This window comes from Branchiostoma floridae, chromosome 10 (genome assembly GCF_000003815.2).
Source record: "Branchiostoma floridae strain S238N-H82 chromosome 10, Bfl_VNyyK, whole genome shotgun sequence".
Lineage (NCBI taxonomy): Eukaryota > Metazoa > Chordata > Leptocardii > Amphioxiformes > Branchiostomatidae > Branchiostoma > Branchiostoma floridae.
This window is the reverse complement of record NC_049988.1, coordinates 9,262,258-9,281,957: the sequence shown is the minus strand read 5'-3', so window position 1 is coordinate 9,281,957 and position 19,700 is coordinate 9,262,258. Positions and strand designations below refer to the sequence as shown.

General features: G+C 41.2%; 2 protein-coding genes across 2 annotated transcripts in view; both read right to left on the bottom strand.

Moving 5' to 3' along the window:
- LOC118424086 (putative defense protein 3) overlaps nucleotides 1-1,268 on the bottom strand; it is a 6,381-nt gene extending 5,113 nt beyond the window's left edge. Inside the window, exon 1 of the mRNA XM_035832576.1 lies at nucleotides 956-1,268. Coding sequence (XP_035688469.1) covers nucleotides 956-1,154 — 199 coding nt within the window. The 5' untranslated portion in view covers nucleotides 1,155-1,268. The remainder of the gene's footprint in view (nucleotides 1-955) is intronic.
- Nucleotides 1,269-4,933: 3,665 nt separating this feature from the next.
- On the bottom strand, nucleotides 4,934-14,288 carry LOC118424041 (collagen alpha-1(XII) chain-like). The gene is made up of 11 exons (XM_035832487.1): nucleotides 14,133-14,288; nucleotides 13,168-13,264; nucleotides 12,570-12,685; nucleotides 12,032-12,245; nucleotides 10,737-10,893; nucleotides 8,652-8,709; nucleotides 8,087-8,212; nucleotides 7,486-7,711; nucleotides 7,037-7,113; nucleotides 6,704-6,840; nucleotides 4,934-5,731 (listed from the first exon to the last, which is right to left on the bottom strand). The coding sequence occupies exons 1-11, from the start codon at nucleotides 14,211-14,213 to the stop codon at nucleotides 5,473-5,475; spliced, it is 1,548 nt and encodes a 515-aa protein (XP_035688380.1). The 5' UTR covers nucleotides 14,214-14,288; the 3' UTR covers nucleotides 4,934-5,472.
- Between the last annotated feature and the right edge of the window lie 5,412 nt (nucleotides 14,289-19,700).

The following is a 19,700-nucleotide window of genomic DNA, read 5'->3' as shown; positions in this document are numbered from 1 at the left end:
TATCTGATGATGCACTAGTTATGTAATAGATCTTTCCTGCAGTGTTGCTTGTGCTATATATATATATATATACCACGGTCCAACTGTTTAGAGTAAGAGATTTGACTTGAGACCACTTGTTAATTAATTAGTAAACTAGTCAATCATGTGAGTAAGGGGGTGTTTACAGGACCTTCGTATGAACGTAAATATTTTTGTCTTTCGTCTGTAACTTTGCTAGATTTAACTGTAACGTTACCAATCCAGAAAAATGAGTCTGCAAAATAATTGCACGTTACGACAATACATGTTAACTCTTACTTTATCTGATGTTGATATATTCCAACGGATAGCATATAAGCCAGCTATGGGTATGTACTTGAATACATTTATTCTGACATCTCTCTAAGATCATAGTCGCAGATCATGCCAGATGTTTGCAGAGATGAAATCTTAAAGAGAGGAAGTCGTTCAAAGTCCATAGCTAATAAACAGCTGAATACTAGCCTCCATAGCAGGCTCTCTGAGGCCTTTTTTTTTGGGGGGGGGGGGGGGCTCATAATACACCTTTGCTGGCCATTTCATTTTGTACTGGGTTGCTGGCCTTCTCTGACTGCCGGCCCCGCGGAGCCTGCATGGAAACGGCGTTTATTATGAGCCAAAAAAAGGCCCCAGAGAGCCTGCTATGGAGACTAGCTGAATACTACGTAAGACACCTATACTACCGATGAGCAAATCGAGAACTTAGAACATTTCCTTCTTATCTGTACTTCTAAAGTCTCGTGCTTTCTGTACTCTTGTTGCAAGGAAATCAAGGAGTAGCTGTAAGCTGCTAAGCAGTTATACAATATTGATCGCTTTAAACGTCTTAAGATTTCGGCTGTAATATATTGTTGAATTATACATGAATTGTACACTAAGAGAAGATTTAGACATCTGAACAGACGACTGCTGACAACGACACACTTGTACTCACCCTTGACCGTGCCTCCAGCAGTGTACAGGTTGGATGCTACAGTGACGCTGTAGGGGCTCGGCGTGGTCTGTGCCTGTACCCTTGTCAGATTGAAGTAGATGTGATGAGGCGTCATGTTGACACAAGCAGCCTTGGGTGCTCCGTTAGGGAACGCGTTACACAGAGACAGGGCTCCGACTAACACAAGAAGTACGTACATGTTTCTCCTGATGTCCGACTCACACGGATAGGACAAAGATGTAAAGAAGAGGAGTTACTACGTCTCACACTTGATCATGAGGCGTCCGACCTTCGAGCCTTAACATCAGATTGGCCTGAGAAAAGGTCACTCCGGGCGCTCTTTCTGTGTTATAAAGTCCATGGATTGTCCAAATAAGGGGTCTGTGTGAACAGATTCTTTACAATTGTGGAAGGGTTTACAGACCTCTTATACCTACATGAAGTAGTTTGATTATACAAACTAGATTTCCACGAACACATACCTTTGCCAAATAAACCAGGTTTGTTATGTAGAATGATGTCTGTAGACATAAATGTGTTACTCATTACATTTTATTTTATATGCCAGGAGTTGGTTCATAACATTTCGCCATTGCTTATACAAATTAGATCCCTATTTACATAATGATATTAAATTGTATCAAGCATCACTTAAGCTATCAGCATACCAAAAATCATGATGATCCTTTCATCCCTTCTTGACTTATTCTCTTTCAAAGTAGGAAACTAAACCGGCTTCTGCAGTTCAAGAAAAGACATTACCGGACCCACACAAACACCTCTTAGTCTCTGCCATCTTTCTCAGTTCCATATGTGTCAAGTTTGAAAGTCCTATCACGAAATGCAGTGGATTTATCAACTTTCCGCATTAATTATGCAAATTGTTAATTTATATAATAAGTATCTCATTATGTACGTTTTTACTTAGGATATCTACATACCAAAAAAAGGCGATCCGTCAACATGTTCATATTTTGCCATTAATTATGCAAATGAGATCATCATCTGCATAATTAATATGTATAGATATTTCTTTCTTTCTCAGCTACAAATGTGACAAGTTTGAAAGTCCTATAAAGGAATGCAGTGGATTTACAAACTTTCCTCATTAATTATGCAAATTAGCTGTCGATTTGCATAATTAGAATTCCATCATGTAAGTCTTCCCTGTGACTATCTACATACCAAAAATCATGACGATCCGTCAACACGTTTATATTTTCTCATTAATTATGCAAATGAGGTCTCTATTTGCATAATTAATATGGATTGATTTTTCTCTATTCTCATCTATATATGTGACAAGTTTGAAAGTCCTATCATGAAATGCAGCGGATTTATAAACTTTCCTCATTAATTATGCAAATTAGTTGCTGATTTGCATAATTAGTATTCCATAATGAACATTGTTACCTGGGCTATCTACATACCAAAAATCGTGACGATCCATCAACACGTTCTAGAGTTATTCTCGTCCAAAGTTTGAAAGGAAATCGGCGACTGCAGTTCCAAACAAGCCGCTAGGGGGTCCAAACTACTAGTACTTACTCTCTGCCCCAAGGGCTATCTACCACTCAAAAATCATAACCACAGCATGTCCAGAACACGAGATATCAAAAATTGAGGTTCTGCTGCAGTACCTTAGCAAGCCGCTAGGGGACCCATTATCGAACTTGACCTTCGTTTTCCCGACAACTATCCACCTACCAAATATTATCGGGATCCATCCAAGGCTTCTTGAGTTATGCTGTTAACACACACACAGACAGACAGACTCACAAGCCTAAAACATAACCTTAGCCATTCTGGCAAAGGTAATGACTTGCACATTTACATAATCCATGCCTGGATATCGATGTGTACCAAACATATACAACTTCTTCCTTGTATCAAAAACTTCCAGTTACCATACAATCAAACTTTGCGCATGCAGGACAAAAGATACAATAACCGGATTTCCTGTTGCAGTACCGAAGTCAGGACGCCAGGAGGCCCATAATCGACCAGATAAATTTATGCTGGCAAATACATCTGGAACAAGACTGGCAATAAAAATGTATCATTGCCATGACGACGATTGAGGGTACAACAATACAGCTCAAATCAGAAATAGACTGGAACTTCCCTGTCGCACTATAACTGGCACAATATACTAGCCCACCTGTAACATAAACCTACAGCCAGCAGAAATGTACTATCCCCGGTACAGCACAATGGTCTGCCAGTGACCTAAACCTACAGCTGAGCACTACAGAAGTATTTCCTGTCTGCCTGTGGCGTATGGCTTGAACAAGCTCTAGAAAAGAAAATGTATCCTTCATAACATAACATAACAACCAAGACAACGTAAGCCATTGTGCAGAGTTTCCCTGTGTTACCACTAGTTTCAAAGGACAAATTCCTCCAGGGAGCCAGTGTGACCTACATTCCACCATTGCATACCAGAGATACATCTGGAACAGATTTAGGGGGGGGGGGGACTTACATACCAAGCATACTGTGGAGTACTAGCATTCTTGGAAAAATGCCTGTGCAATTCCTAGAATTTTTGCAGACTGATCGCAATATATACCACTTGACGACTCCCCTGAGGCGTCGTCAAAAAGAAATACGCGGACACACAAAGAATCACCTGATCACAGACAAACATAAACTATACCTAAATTTTTCATGGGGTAAGTTAAACCCAGAAATCGCTTAAAACCATATCTTGAGGAACCATCAACCTTTAATTTCTCCCCCAAATCACGCGCGGATCCAGGGGGGTGCGCGCCAGGCGCGCGCCTGACCCCCTTCAGCTGGCCAAAAAAAATTGGCAAGATAACCCCAGGCTACTAGAGGTCTTCGGAAGTTACGCCAATAATATTGACAACGTTATAAAACTAATTCGCTTATTTGAAAGGAGATTTTCTGGTAATTATTTAGAGAAATTTGCAGTTTGCAACTACTAGTGGGTCTTCGGAGTCACGTAAACTTACGGTAAAAGCCCGGGGACAGTTAGCGGCCGCGTCAATTTTTCCCCATGAAACTGGTGGTTCGCTGTAAGCCATAATCGGCGCTTAAAGATATAGAAAGAGCGTGGAAATTTTGTAAGATCTCCAGAAAATCAGCGGAAGTTAATTATATATTTTTAATAAACTGATGATTTCTATCGTCCGTCATCGGCTAGAGAGAAGCGACCGGTCGACCCCGCCTTGGGAAAATCGGCGTCGTGCGCCGGCACCCCCCTCCCCACTACAGTTTTGATCAGTGACGCCGTGATGATCGTGCTGACGTTTTTGTTGTCATTTTCCCCCTATTAACCGTCATCAATTGCCACCACAGAAGCAAAAAGAGTCCGAAATATATGCAATTTCAAATGCGTAAGACACTTTCAAAATAGTCTCCGGCAAGCCGCTCGGACCCCACGAGATTTCTATGCGATTTTATACAAATTATAGGAGCGCGAGCCGGAGAAAGGCAAATCGGCAGCCAGGTACAAATAATTTTGCGATATTTTTTGTGTAGCGTGGCGTCATTTATGAATATTAAGAAGGAAGAACTAGCCTTCGTTAGGTTTGTCCTCAGTGGTAGTTGCTAAAAATTCCTTAACGTTAACTAGACAGCCACTGACATGACAAAAAGTCAGTGTTAGTTTGTTTCTCAAATTTGCTCAGAGATGGCTCTAAAATGCACCAGAGAGCCTCTTTTTCTTAAAAATTTTCTGGGGGAGGCCCCCCATACCCCCCCCAACGAGAGGGGGGAACCCCCCTCTCGTGCTCAACCCCCCGCGCAGCTTACGCTGCGCGGCACCCCCCTTGCCAAATTTCTGGATCCGCCAGTGCCCATCAGACTTTTTCTCCGGAACATTTTAAAATGAATCATCTACAGACTCTTAACAGACAATACTTCATTGCCCCCATTGTACATGCGAGTATTCAGCTACCACCTATGGAACTATATTTAAGAAATACAGGAAAACACGGGAAGTCACAAGAACTAGTTGCTGCCTGTGTTTTATTATCAAAACAAAACAATATCAATGGTTTGCAGAAAGAAAAACAAGATGAGTTATAAACACGCAGTATAACCTCTTGGTCGAAATGGGAGTCTTTAGCAACCAACTTGAATACAAGGCCGTATTCGTAATCAATCGTTTTCTGTATCATAACTTAGTGGTTGCAAATTCATCACACACACAGATACAAACTCTGTAAAGTATTAAAACTTATTTTTGCTGTTTTAAGAAAACCGTGGGAAATGATAATATCTTAGTGTTTTGATATCTACGTAGACGTTAGTAGTCAGCAACCACTAGATAGCTGCCATTGGATGGTACTGAATCGGACAGGACGAAATCAGACTGTATTAAAATTACTCGGACAGCACTAAATCAGGCAGCACTTAATCGGACAGCATTGAGTCGGAAGCACTGAATCGGGTAGTACTGAATCGGACAGCACCGAGTCGGACAGCACTGAATCGGATAGTGCTGAATCGAACAGCACTGCCACTGAATCGGACAGCAGTGAACCACACTACTGCATGATCGCCGTGATGAACAGCATGACGAGTGTCAGCACGCCAACAGCTGCCCGGCGGGGAGAACTGTTATCCAGGTAGGCGGGGTCTGCCGTGTCGCCCTCGTCTGTCTCCAGGTCAAACTGGTTGGTCCCGTCCACGCCCTCGATAGCGGCGAACAGCTCCACCTCCTCGTCCTCGCCATCGGACACGGCCTGGCGCCGCTCCCGCCCCAGCAGCTCGCGCAGACGGCTCGGCGGGATGAAGATGTCAAGCCTGGGGCAGGACAGGAGAAAGGGGGTAAGGGGGATAACAAGGCAAACTGGGTGTGTTGAGCAGTCAAATTATTGGCGCGTTGGACAGGTCAAATAGGTGTGTTAATCTAGTAAAATGGGTATGTTGAACAGGAGAATAGGTGTGTTGAGCAGGCAAAATGGGTATATGTTACTTCTCGGATGTTAGCAATAGCATAAGCTCCAAATAGATGTTGGGAAACGCTATGGAAAACGATACGATCAACCTACCAAACACCTACTTGGGGATACACCTAAAAAAAACGGCGTCTGTTGGAAAACGCCCCATTAAGTACTAGTATTTCACCCAGATATCTGCTTGGTATTACTGACCTCAAATCTCCAAGCAGATCCTATGGTAGCACAAGATAGTATCAAAAGCTGGCAAAGTAGTGTAGCCGGCCTAGGAGTGCCACTGTATTCGTGAAGATGACCCTCAAATTCCTCACAGGCAAGGAGATGGCACAAGTAGATAGCTTCTATACGGGTCAGCACCAGTCAACGAGAGGTCATTATTTAAAGCTCGCTGTGCCACAGGCCAAATCTACTGTACGTCACCAGTCTTTTGCATTTAGAACAGTACAGAAATGGAACTTATAACCAACAGAAGGTGATAGCAGAGGCAGTGAAAAGCTTTAAAACACAGTTGGATTTGTGCTGACGGAAGAGGAAGTGTTGTGAGTGACAGGAGGGTGACACCACAGGCAGTGCCGCCTACTTCACCTAGAAGTAATCGGGTTAGTCTCCAAGCAGACCCTACGGTGCATTAGAAATAGTATCAAAGCTGGCAAGGGACTTAGTATAGCGGCCCGTTTGACTCCCTTTGGCCGGCTATCTCCCTTTGGCCGGCTATACTCCTTTGCCAGCTTTGATAGTATCTCTTTAGGCACCGTAGGGTCTGCTTGGAGACTATCATGATCTATCATCGGGAATCATCAGGTATGAACTCACTGACCTCATCTTGTTCGGCCGCGTGCGCAGCCGGAAGTCGTACAGAGCGCTGTTTGGGTTCCTGATGCGGATAGACAGGAAGAAGTTGACACTGCCGACCCTCATCTTCAACTTGAACGTCATACCACGGCGGATCTTAACCTATGGAGACGAAAGTGATATGTAAGTTTGTGTTTAACTGGTCTGGTTCTACTGAAATACAGTAATTTATGCACAGTCACCTTTGCTCGACTCCATAAAGGTTAAAATAGCCTATTTTTATCCTCCTGGATAAAACGAAGGATAATTTCATTCAAAGTGCTACTTTCTGACATCGCGCATAAAAAGTGCCTCCTACCCTGAAGGACAGGAACTGCAGCGTCCCCTGTGGCAGGTCTCCCTGCACGGTTTGCCCCACTGCCACCTCAGCCGGTTCTATGGGAGAACGGAAACAAGAACACCAAGTGATTAGAAACTAGCTGTCTTCCGGTACAAGGGTGATATTTTCTGATGAACCAAGGAGCCAACTTCTTTGCCAAACATATCTTCTAATGACAAGAAAGGTCAAATAGCCACCTCATTGTCAGACGCTTCTAAACTTCGAACTGAAGTCTGAATTCAAGAAGTCTTTTTATCGCACTCTCCAATAGAGGTTAGGTTTGGGCATCTTTTTGAAAGTTTGTATTGGTATTTCATTTTGTCAGGTTTTCTTTTTTCGGGTACCTGTGGGCAGTACATGACGTGCGTTATTTATCTATTTGTTTGTTTATTTGTTGATAGTTACTTTATGAATGATACTTTCGGTACCTTTGCAAGTCCTTCCCTCCAGTGCGTCCTTGATGTAGTCCGTGGCGGCGAAGTTGTCCACAGCGAAGACATGCGTGGCGTCAGGGTCTGTGGCAATCTGCCTCAACTCCCGTACATCGTAGCCCCCGATACCGATGGCGAACACGTTTACCCCGGCCTCGTGCGCGCTGGAGGCGGGCCCCTGAACGTTGTCGGTAGCCTCACCATCCGTGACTACGATACCAACCTGTGTGAATAGGTAGATGTGGTTATGGGCTGAATCTTGTGTGTAGTGCACCTCAACGGAGCATGTGAGCCACAACACCTGTGGCCCAGTACTTGATCTTCGTGGAAAAGGATTACTAGTATTTCCTTCTTAAAATGAAATACCAATCTACCAATGCCCCATAGAGCCATCCAAATTTGTTAACATTCGCTCTGTCTCCGATAGTCGCCAGGAGTAATTGTCGGAGTGAACGTGAACTAACAAGAGGAGAAGGTTCATAGCGCTAGTATCTTAGCCTGGTATCCAGCCGTATTATATCTGGGGAGCTACAATACGGCTGGATACAAGGCTACTAGTATTTACAGTACTAGCAAAACAACAAAGAACGTGACATACCTTAGGAATAGCCTGGTACGGAGGCCTGGCACCTGCCTCCTCAGAAAAACTGACGTCTGTCATGTACCGCAAGGCGGCGCCCGTGTACGTCCTGCCTTGTAGGTATGTGATGTTGCTGATAGCTGACTGAGTGGGTAATAAAATAATCATTGAGGTCACTGAAATGTTTTAAAAGGTGACTAAAATTTCATATGCGTCTATACTGGTTAGCTGATATCATATACATGAGGGCCAATTGGATAGTACATGTACATGTATTTAGTACGAGGAGGTTAAGTAAGATAAACCTCCTTGGGCTTTTGATACTGTCCGGCTAGCCTCCACCAGACCTTCCTATGGGGTACGGGGATCGTAGAAGTTGGCAAGAAATCGGGAAATTGATTAGGGGAGTCAGTCCACGCTAATGTAAATGTTTTCCCTGCCAAATCCTCTAGTATAACAAATGAAAATCCCCTAGAAAATTATTCTCCCCTGACAAATTGATACCAGAGAAGTCAGTCTGGGAGAGGCTACTGTCTGGCCCCCGGTAGATCTGCTTGGAGATTAGCGAACACCAAGGTCCTACCTGAACATCAGCTTTGTTGCCATACTCAGTCAGGTTGAACTCATTCTGTACCTCGTCGCTGCAGGAGGAAATTGAGAGCAAAATAAGGCCCGGGTTGATTATATGACTGACATCCGGGAGCACATCAATTTTCGACCGTTTCCTAAAACATTGTCTCGACCAAACTGTCGAAATATATAGTGTATATGTTGCAAAATGCCAAAGTCAACCCCCAAAGAAGAAGATTTGAGAGAACAAAAATAAAGAATCTATTGTTCAATATACCATACACCGTGAGTTCAATCATTTGTTCAACCTTCCTGACCACGAAGAAAATTTCTTTTTGCAAAACGTTTTTTTTAATCCGGATCCCAGGGAATGTCATCCAAATATTGTCAAATCAACGTGGCCTACGTTAATTAGAATCATTTGATACCGTTACCTTTCCCACACAAAGGTTCTAGGACGCAAACCCTAAAATATGAAGTGCTGAAACGGAAACATTTTACTCATAAAAAACTAGAGTTCCACGAACACATACCTTTGCCAAATAAACCAGGTTTGTTATGTAGAATGATGTCTGTAGACATAAATGTGTTACTCATTACATTTTATTTTATATGCCCGGAGTTGGTTCATAACATTTCGCCATTGCTTGTACAAATTAGATCCCTATTTACATGATGATATCAAATTGTATCAAGCATCACTTAAGCTATCAGCATACCAAAAATCATGATGACCCTTTCATCCCTTGATGACCCTTTCATCATCTTGACTTATTCTCTTTCAAAGTAGGAAACTAAACCGGCTCCTGCAGTTCAAGAAAAGACCTTACCGGACCCAAACATACACCTCTTACTCTCTGCCATCTTTCTCAGTTCCATATGTGTCAAGTTTGAAAGTCCTATCACGGAATGCAGTGGATTTATCAACTTTCCGCATTAATTATGCAAATTTAATTTATATAATTAGTATCTCATTATGAAAGTTTTTACTTAGGATATCTACATACCAAAAATCATGACGATCCGTCAACATGTTCATATTTTGCCATTAATTATGCAAATGAGATCATCATCTGCATAATTAATATGTATAGATATTTCTTTCTTTCTCAGCTACAAGTGTGACAAGTTTGAAAGACCTATAAAGGAATGCAGTGGATTTACAAACTTTCCTCATTAATTATGCAAATTAGCTGTCAATTTGCATAATTAGAATTCCATCATGTAAGTCTTTCCTTTGGCTATCTACATACCAAAAATCATGACGATCCGTCAACACGTTTATATTTTCTCATTAATTATGCAAATGAGGTCATCATTTGCATAATTAATATGCATTGATATTTCTCTCTTTCTCATCTATATATGTGACAAGTTTGAAAGTCCTATCATGAAATGCAGTGGTTTTATAAACTTTCCTCATTAATTATGCAAATAAGTTACTGATTTGCATAATTAGTATTTCATAATGTACATTGTTACTTGGGCTATCTACAAACCAAAAATCGTGACGATCCATCAACACGTTCTCGAGTTATTCTCGTCCAAAGTTTGGAAGGAAATCGGCGACTGCAGTTCCAAACAAGCCGCTAGGGGGTCCAAACCTAAAATACTTACTCTCTGCCCCAAGGGCTACCTACCACTCAAAAATCATAACCACAGCATGTCCAGAACACGAGATATCAAAAATTGAGGTTCTGCTGCAGTACCTTAGCAAGCCGCTAGGGGGCCCATTATCGAACTTGACCTTCGTTTTCCCGACCCCTATCCACCTACCAAATATCATCGGGATCCATCCAAGGCTTCTCGAGTTATGCTGTTAACACACACACACACACACAGACAGATACACAGACCCACAAGCCTAAAACATAACCTTAGCCATTCTGGCAAAGGTAATGACTACATTTTAAAAGAGAGCTGCTAGTGGGTCGGGGAGGGGGGGGGGGAGAAACATCCAATCACTTTGGCTTAGTCAAGACCTATATATACAAAAGCCATGAAACTCAATTCAATTTCTAAGTTAATTTTATGTTTTCGGTAACACAATCTCTTTCACGGAGATGAAAAATGAATAGTATATAATACATCATCATACCTGTACTGTACCACACCGATACGGGTACGGGACTGTCCGATCTCAAACCCGTCCACTACAGACACCACGAAGTCTTTCACCGTCTCGAAGTTGTCCGCCCCGACACTACCGGAGCCGTCAAGTACAAACACCATGTCCATACCGGGGATCTTACACTCTGTGAAGAAGGCAGTTTACCGTAAACGTACATTCAGAGTTAAAGGAAGGCTTCTACAGTACTATAAAATCACCCAATGACCCAAATAAGTTTTCCCCTCCTATAGGTAAAAATGACGAGGAAAGAACAAAAGAAGGAAAATATATCGTGTGTTAGTCTTAAAGGCTTGTAACGTAACTATTCACTCAAGCATTTAAACGCCATGAACTGCCAAGCAAAGTGTAAATCTATTCAATTGTTGTGTTTGTGTCATTTTCATTGTTTTGAACGACGTTTACAATACAAGGCGTTAAACAAAAGAAAATGAACCGAACTTGGTGCTCAAACATAATAGAGCGTTGTGCTCACGAAATCAACGTATCATTAAGCTAATCAAAAGTTACTATTCAAATCTTAGCGGTCAAAGTACAGATTGTTAACGTTGCACGTTGTCAGGATAACAAGAACGATGACGCAGCTGAAGTGACTAAAATTCAGTCCTTTTCATTAGACATGCCAGGGTTGCTAACGCTGTATAATACGCAGTGTGCGAGAACTAGGCAACCCCGCCTTAAAACCAAACGAACTCCACCTTTTGCAAATCAAACGTTAACTGTAAGCTGTCAGGACCACGTTGAAGCTCATATATCTTAAACTAAGCTTAGCTTTGTAAACGTAGTTTGCTACACCTTTTCCTTGACCTTTACCGGTAGAGGTATTATATATGAATAAGGTGCCAAGAATGATAAGATCTCATAAATATTTCAGTGAAATATTTTCACTTTTGTGAATGTCTTGTTTCATTCATTAATGTGAATGTTTTACTCATTCTGTTTGACACATTTTCCAGTGGCTCTCATAACTGACATAAGGTAACAAACATGCATATAGCGGGAAAATGGAGACAGGAAATGAAATAAACTATTCTGGAACCTTTTTGGACCTTTGACCTAACTTCCTCTCAGTGTCTAGATGAAAAACAGTTCCTTATGAAAACCAGTCACTCTACAGCACTCAAATAACTACGGGAACGGACACACAAACAAACGTACAAACACACTAATAATCAAAATAATAAAATCTCCGTATGCACAAGTAGAATAAGTCATTTAAAGGTCTGTACGTTTTGTGCCTTTTATAGAAATAATTTAGTTCTGACCTGACTCCTGTTCTAGCTCATTGACAGCGTCGATGTATGTCTGCTTGTCGCCCTGCGTGTTGTAGCAGGTGACCCACAGGTCGGCCTGGAGGTCCAGGCTAAGCGGCAGGTCCGTCTGACAGCCTGCGAACAGAATCCTGGCGGCCAGGGCGCAGTACAGGGGCTTCTGCAGGTCCGACACGTCCACCTGGTCCCAGTCGATCCCCAACTCCACCTGGAAAACAAACGTTAAACATCATTACGATCAGACCTACGTTATATTCCAAATTGGGACCCGACCGGGCACCTTTTGGAGACAAAATATGATGAATAGGACACCAAACTGAATTTCCATCATACCTTTTCCTTTTAAATCCCGTGCCCACTAATATGAAAGGTTGGTGATCCAAATCATGGGGTAAAATTGAAGAAAAAGTATATGATCTGTGTATACGTAAAGACAAGTTAAGTGTTGAAATAACCATTTGTATCTTTATTCTCAAGCAGTATGTCATGTCAGGCGTTTGATTGATATCTGTTGCCATGGAAACATACTCACCAAAATGGCGTCCTTGGTAGACTGACTGGGGGAGACTCTCTCATACATTTCCGGCGTCACGCCCCAGATACATGTAGTAGCGCCCTCTGCCTCTCCGAACTGGGTCTCCACCCACGCTGAAAATAAGTAAATTTTAACTTTAAACACAGGCAAGGATCTATCTGAGTCTCTTCACTGAGTAGCGTATACTACACAAACTCTCTTTCGAGAGATATCATTTTGAATTATTAATTCGGATAGTCTTTCCATTCGGCTTTTACTAGTACATATAGGACGTTTATAACCGAGTGGATATTTGGATGTTTCTACGCATACCTGTATATTGACATACGTATTCTGTTGTTTGATTGGTTGAATGTTTCTTGCACTGGAGTCACATACGGATACTGATGCCTGTTTGGTCGACAGTGACGAATAGTACTTTCAGTACTGTGAAGTATGTTAAGCATCGCATCTAATTTTTTTCCTAGTTTGTAATTGCTTGCAAGCCTAGCCTGGAGTCCAGCCTCGTTGTGCTTTTAGTCGCTCTCCGAAAGGTCTGCTTCCGCCAACAAGGCTGGACTCCAGGCTATAGTAAACAGAATGTTACTGATCTTACCGATCCTGCGCAGCATGCCCGCATCATCTTCGAAGATCTGGGCCAGGTTGATCCGTCCGATACAGGCGTCAACTATGTCTTTCCCCTTCTCACCCGCCTGTGTGAGAAAGAACATTAGATAGTTATTGTATTTGTTAGCCTCCTTCGCAGACTTCGAGCGGGGCCGGTTTTTATTTGGGCGGGGGGTCTACACAGAAGGCTAGATTATCGATCGCCTGACGATAATGTGATATCATGGGTTTTACTCGAGCCCACCGTAGGCATTTTGAACTATTGTGCGGTAGCAGAAGTGATTGTTATCATTTCTCATCATTTGTAATGAGAGAACATTATATTCATCGAAAATAGTTTAGAATATCTAAAATACAGGTATTTACAGCTTTTTTTTGGCGTTAGATTTTTTGTTTGGTTGGTTGCTTGGTTTTATCACAGTAGACCACGCAGAACGCACGTAGGACATGTACAGACTACGTCATAGAATTCTTCTTTGCAACAGCAAATACACTTTCAAAAGGCGACTAAAAATTATAAAGACAGAAACATTGTCATTCGATAAATGTTTGCTTTAGACATACTTGCATGTACGAAGTGCGAAACCAACGGACAAAAGTTGAAAAACAGGACTATCTGTCGACGTAACGCATGCATATATACCTACAAATTTTGTTTTTACGACGTATTTACAAAGATGTTATATCTGAAGTTATGCTCAATTTATTGATATCAACAATTAATTCTGTGTGCAAATTTATCATTGCTGATCCAGCAAAAATAGCTATACTATTGATTGAAAGATTTCATTTTGAATTCGACACTTCTTGATTGTCGAGAAAACAAAAAGAAGTTCGGAAGTGCTAGTGAACAGAATCCTGAAAAGATACACTCGTCAAGTTTGACAATTTTCACCGTCTTAGCCACTACTTAGATATATAACGGTAAAAACTTGCTGATGACGGTTACGTTACCTGTAGCGTCAGGTCCACAGGTGTGTCGTCCGCCCAAGCGGACACCAACAGACACACAGACACGATCAGAAACTGCCGCATCTTCGAGAAATTTTTCTTCAACTTTCCTCTGTCTAGAAAGTGATGGCGGCTAAGTCCGTTAAACGCTACGTGAGCACACCTATAGACGGTACGTGAGCGAACCTACAGCTTAAATACTGACCACGTTAGCAACCCAACAACACATGCCCTTGCCATCATTGGTCTCTGGGTGTTGCCCAAAAAGTGCCAAAGGTCTTAAAGACCTTATGATGATGAAATACACGTCGTTAGGACGTTAGTGCTATTTGATAGTTTGTCCAGCACGTTTTGATGTACAATTACCGTTGATAGTCTTCACCCCCCTGCGTCAGACGTTTTATGGTCTCAGAGATAGATACGCGCGTGTCAAATAGGGTACGGAAATTGGGCGATCCCATACGTAGCTAGGGAAGATATTTTGTTGTTCTTCTTTGAAAGACAAGTATGCTATGTAAGTCCATAGGGTAAATATGAACATACATTGTGCATACATAAGTTATTTTGGCATTTTTGCACACCTCTTTATCTTTCAATTGCGTAAACATCAAATACACGTGCAATGTACATATTCAAATAACTGTTGCATTGTAGTTTGGCCAGCTCTAAGTACGCACAGTCGTCAACTAAATTAGAACAAATACCAGTAAAGTAACAAAAAGTAAACTGTGAGACATTTCGCGTGGGTTGTAAAATGATCCCCGGAAGACTAGGCTGAACTGTAAAGAAACAGACTACGCCTTAATTGACAGCTTAATTGTTAAGAAAGCGACGCTGGTCACGTCTTGGATATGTACTCAGACGACAGATACGTGTACACCTCTTGAATCTGACTATTGACCGTCAAATATTGAACTAGCACAAGTTCGAACTTGCTAATCTTTTTTTCCTGTAACGTTAATGTTAAACAAACATCCTGGGTGTGGTTGTCACTTGTAATGTGAAGGAAACTTCTAGTGTCCAAGCAGACGTGTCAGCTGGATAACAAAAGAGAAGAAGTTGGCCAAATAGGGACAAATATAAGTTGTTCAGTCAGTCAGTCTTTTGCAGTCTATCCAGCTATCACCGCTGGCCAGTCAGTTCACTCCTAGGCTAATAAACTCCTGCTAGACCTTTATTCCTGACAAATTCCTCTATTACTATTCGGCTAGGCCGGAGTCTGGTAGAAACTTCCCGCCTTTTTACCACCCTTGAACACGCTCTAGTACTCGGATTAGATATCAAACCTCCGAGCAGATATTTGGAGGGAAAATTGTCATTATCCCAACCAACAAACTCAGCATAACCTCAATAGTGAGATTCCCGGTTTCCCGAGTAGTCTAATTACTATGTTTTATCACATAATGGTACTTTACTAAAAGCGGGTTTACGGTAATGAGAGGTGTGTAGAAAAGTCACACACCTGCACAGTTTGTTAAGTCAAATAGCGGGATTACCATGGGCGTGGTTTCTTAACCTTAGGCTTAGCATGTTTCACTGGAATGTTAATTGTTAGTTGAACATTGTTCTATGTCAGTGCTATGGACGCTTACTGTTATACTTGTTTCGTAGTTTGAGGGTTGGGGGTCAAGGAAGGTTATGGTTTGCAAATCGGCCATAAGATTTTTTTCAAGTTCGACGTTAACCATGTTGTAATATGAATTTTACGTTGAAGAGTCCGACTGAACGACCGTTTGTTTAAGTAATCGGATTGATCTGTTGCTGTGGTTGTCAGTGTTGTTAATAGTTGATATTTAAGAGAGAACTGACCCTTGTTACCGGGATACGTCATATACAGACGTCTACAAGATAGTGAAGCTATAGCCTCCATAACAGGATCTATAGGCCTTTTTCTCGTCATGATACATTTTTGCTGGCTATTTCTTTGTGTACGACAGTGGCAAAAACGACTCAGTACAAAGGGAAATGGTTAGCAAACGTGTAAATGAGCCTCCTGAAAGACAAAAAATCGAAAAAGAGCCAGAGAGCTTGGAATGGAGCGAGGCTAGAAAAGATAGCTATTGTTGACTCAACGGGTACCTTAGATCCCCAATCATTTGAGCCAACGTGATTGAAGTTGTTAGGCACATGCATACATAGTGCAGTGTTTTCAGTAAACTTCCATATCTAACGAGTATGTTTTTGTTACCCCATTTTGCGGTCTGCCGTTCAGATTTTTGTCATACAAGCTAGCTGATAAACAGTTGAGGAAAAGGTTAGAGCTGCCAAAGAAAAATTGAAAATGTCAACATGTATCTTAAATCTACTCATAAAGTACAAAAAGCTCTGCGTACATGAATGTAGGTGGCGCTTCGACTGGCGGCCATAGTTTTACATGGGCTCTTCGCATGGCGACTAAAATAAATCATTTTTATGTCAACTCGTGTGTTTGAAAGTCTCTAAGGTAATTCTAAATGTGCGTTAAGACATCTAGAACTGCTTGCGAAAGCATTCATAGGCTTTAAGCTTAATTTCTCGCTTATTTTCACATTTTTACAAATTTGGACTACAAACCCTATCACAGCCTAATCTGCAGTACCGCTACCGGCCGCGTCTTGAAAAGTGGCTAAGGAGACCGTCAAATTGCCAAATTTCGGTCTTTTCGGGAATGGGGAAATCGCAGAAGGCTCGCAAAGGGTTTTAACTTTTTGGGGCTTGTGTGGCTTTGATTCGGAAAATACGGCCATTTAGAGTGCCGAATGGTAATGTGTAAGTCATTTCCCAAACAAAAAAATGGAATAGTAGGTCCTAAGTCGTATATTTCCTTTGCATTTTACCGATGGAAGTGATCGTGTGTGCTTGTTAGGTAAATTGTCACTTTCTGAAGGGATACCGCATCCAAATTACAAGCCTATTTTGTAGAGCTAGAAGATGTCAAACAAATGCAACCGTGCATGTGTCTGTTTCTTTATCAAAGGCTCCAAATTTCGGTTTAAATGCTTTAATATGTTGTGACCACTCAACGGTGTAATATACACTCGAACGCCGGGAGGAGCTGCTTGGGTATCCACGAAATCAAATCAGTGTACGTTACCAATGATGAGAACTTTGATCATATCCCCCTAAGGATTGTTTTCAACATTCTCTTTTCTTTTCTTTCTTTCTTTCTGCAGGCCCTTCTTCAAGTTGGTGAGATGCTATGGAGGGGTTACAAGCTTAATGGTATTGTTTTACACTAGCTAAAACTGATGGAAATCAAGATGCTGGCAAAAACGCACGAGAGGACAACCAACAAGAATTAAGACTTATATAAGCTCAAAAACATGTTTTTGGAGGCCGCTAGTGTATTGACATCATCTATAAAAAGTATAACACACATAGTAAAACATGGTGTGTATGTATCATGAATGCCGGCATATTTCAAAGCTTCTGTAGTCTCTGGTTTGGCACCTTCGATATGTAAAATCAATGAATAGCAGCTATTTTATACGTGTGATTAGGGAACCTTGATTCAATCAATCAGTGCTCAGAGTTGTAAGCATTATGTACACATTTACTCACATGTGTCGTAAGTATTACTAAAAAGGTTCGGGTTTCAACATAGTTAAGTTGACGTATCTTTGATCCGTTTGTGAGATTTGTTGTTAACGTCTGCCATAACGGTATTACTCTAACTTTATGAATAGATATGAGTTTGATTGAATGCTCTGCTGTAAATATCAAGCTTGATTACCATCACTTGCATCATGGGTGCTCATGGGCATAATTCATCCTACTCCTTCTATTTATGTTCATACGTTCAAAACAGCGAAACTAAACAGCTTGAAGCATTTATAGCTTTAAAACATGTACTGAAAATGCTACAATTTCAATTCAGATGTTTCTGTATTGTCACACTGTTGAGAAATAAATAAAAAGAGAACCTTGAATGAATACAATCTCGTTATCTGATGTCAGAACCACGAGTAAAAGAGTCAGCATGTGGAACTACCTTGAACGTTTGTTGACAGGAGTTTGGCAAGATGTTATTACGCCTGCCACCCAAGGTTTATCATGCGACATTAAACCTTTCTCTGAGGGATGACCTGAAAAGTATAGTAGAAAGGTTCAACTCGAAATTGAAATAATAGATCTACATGGCGACGACAATTATTTTGTTGGCAAGTTGCAGAACATGTTTGTATCTATGCTATATTGGTTCTCTTTATATAGTGAGTTCTCTTAACAGGATGTTCTAGAGATAGGTGTGATTAACTTAAGATGTCCTCAGTTGCTTGAGACTCGAAGTTCTCTTATCTATCTGAAGTCACTGTAAGACAATGCATGTGCTCAGTGCTGTTATTTTAGGGGGGAAAGTACATCCTATCGAAATCATGACTTCATAATGAAAAATTACTCAGAAACTTTTACTCGTGGTTTATTAGACAGACATATAATGTACATACAATTATAACTCTTCCAACAACAATTAACAGCCAGTAGATTACACAATGTTACACTAATACATCCAATACATTATAGCATACACAAAAGTGTCTTACATGTATTCCAGTTAACGTTATTTCATAAACGTTAGCATATATAAGCAGAATGCCAAATACACATTGATAAATTATGATAATGAATAACATCACACCTGCCTCTCCTCAGATACAGCTGCCTGTTTCAAAGTTAGAGATTCCCTAGCATGTTAACTCCTTTTGAACACTTGAGAAACATTCAGTTCAATCTTATCATTGCTAGATAAGCAGGAAAGGCCACTCTGACTTAATGTCCCGGATGACATCCCCTGCATGCTCCAAAAGTGATAGGACAGTTCGCTTGAAAAGTCGAAAGGTTATGAAAATTCTCAAAACATGATATGATAAGCAAAATAAACCCTTTATCATTGGTTGATTGTATTGACTCAGAAGACGGTGTAACTGAACGTTTACACTAAGTCTTGTTCTTTCAACCGAAAGCCCAATAAACGCCTTCGCCTCTCCCCCCATGCGCCCCATGCTCCATGCACACATCCTATAGCATTTGGAAAGAAAATTGGATCTATTCACAGGCGAACAGAGAGAAACATCGTTACATTTGTTCAACATCTTCTTGTTTCGCAAAATAAAAATAACGCTTGGATAGTCCTTCAGATTCACAAAGTGATAGTCCACAGAACATTACACTCAACGACCTCTATTGGTAAATTCTAAAGGCAACGTGTCATTTATGACCTAAAATCCAACGATCCTGTTTCTGAAATGTCTTAAATATTGTTATTCTTGGTTTCAGATGGTCGCATTATTCAAAACAATGTCAAGTAAGCCTTAAAATTCAAACCCCTTTGCGAGCCTTTCATGATTTCCAAATTCCCGAAAAGAGGGAAATTTGGCAATTTGACGGTCGTCTTAGCCACTTTTCAGGGACGGCCGGGAGCGGTACTGCAGAAAAGGCTATGATAGGGTTTATAGTCCTGACTTGAAAATGTAAAGATATGCTAGAAATTAGACTTAAAGCAGATAAAAACCTTCCCAAATAGGCCCTGACATCTTTACATACATCTAGAATGACCTTTAAAACATAAGTTGACATAAAAAGGATCGATTCCAG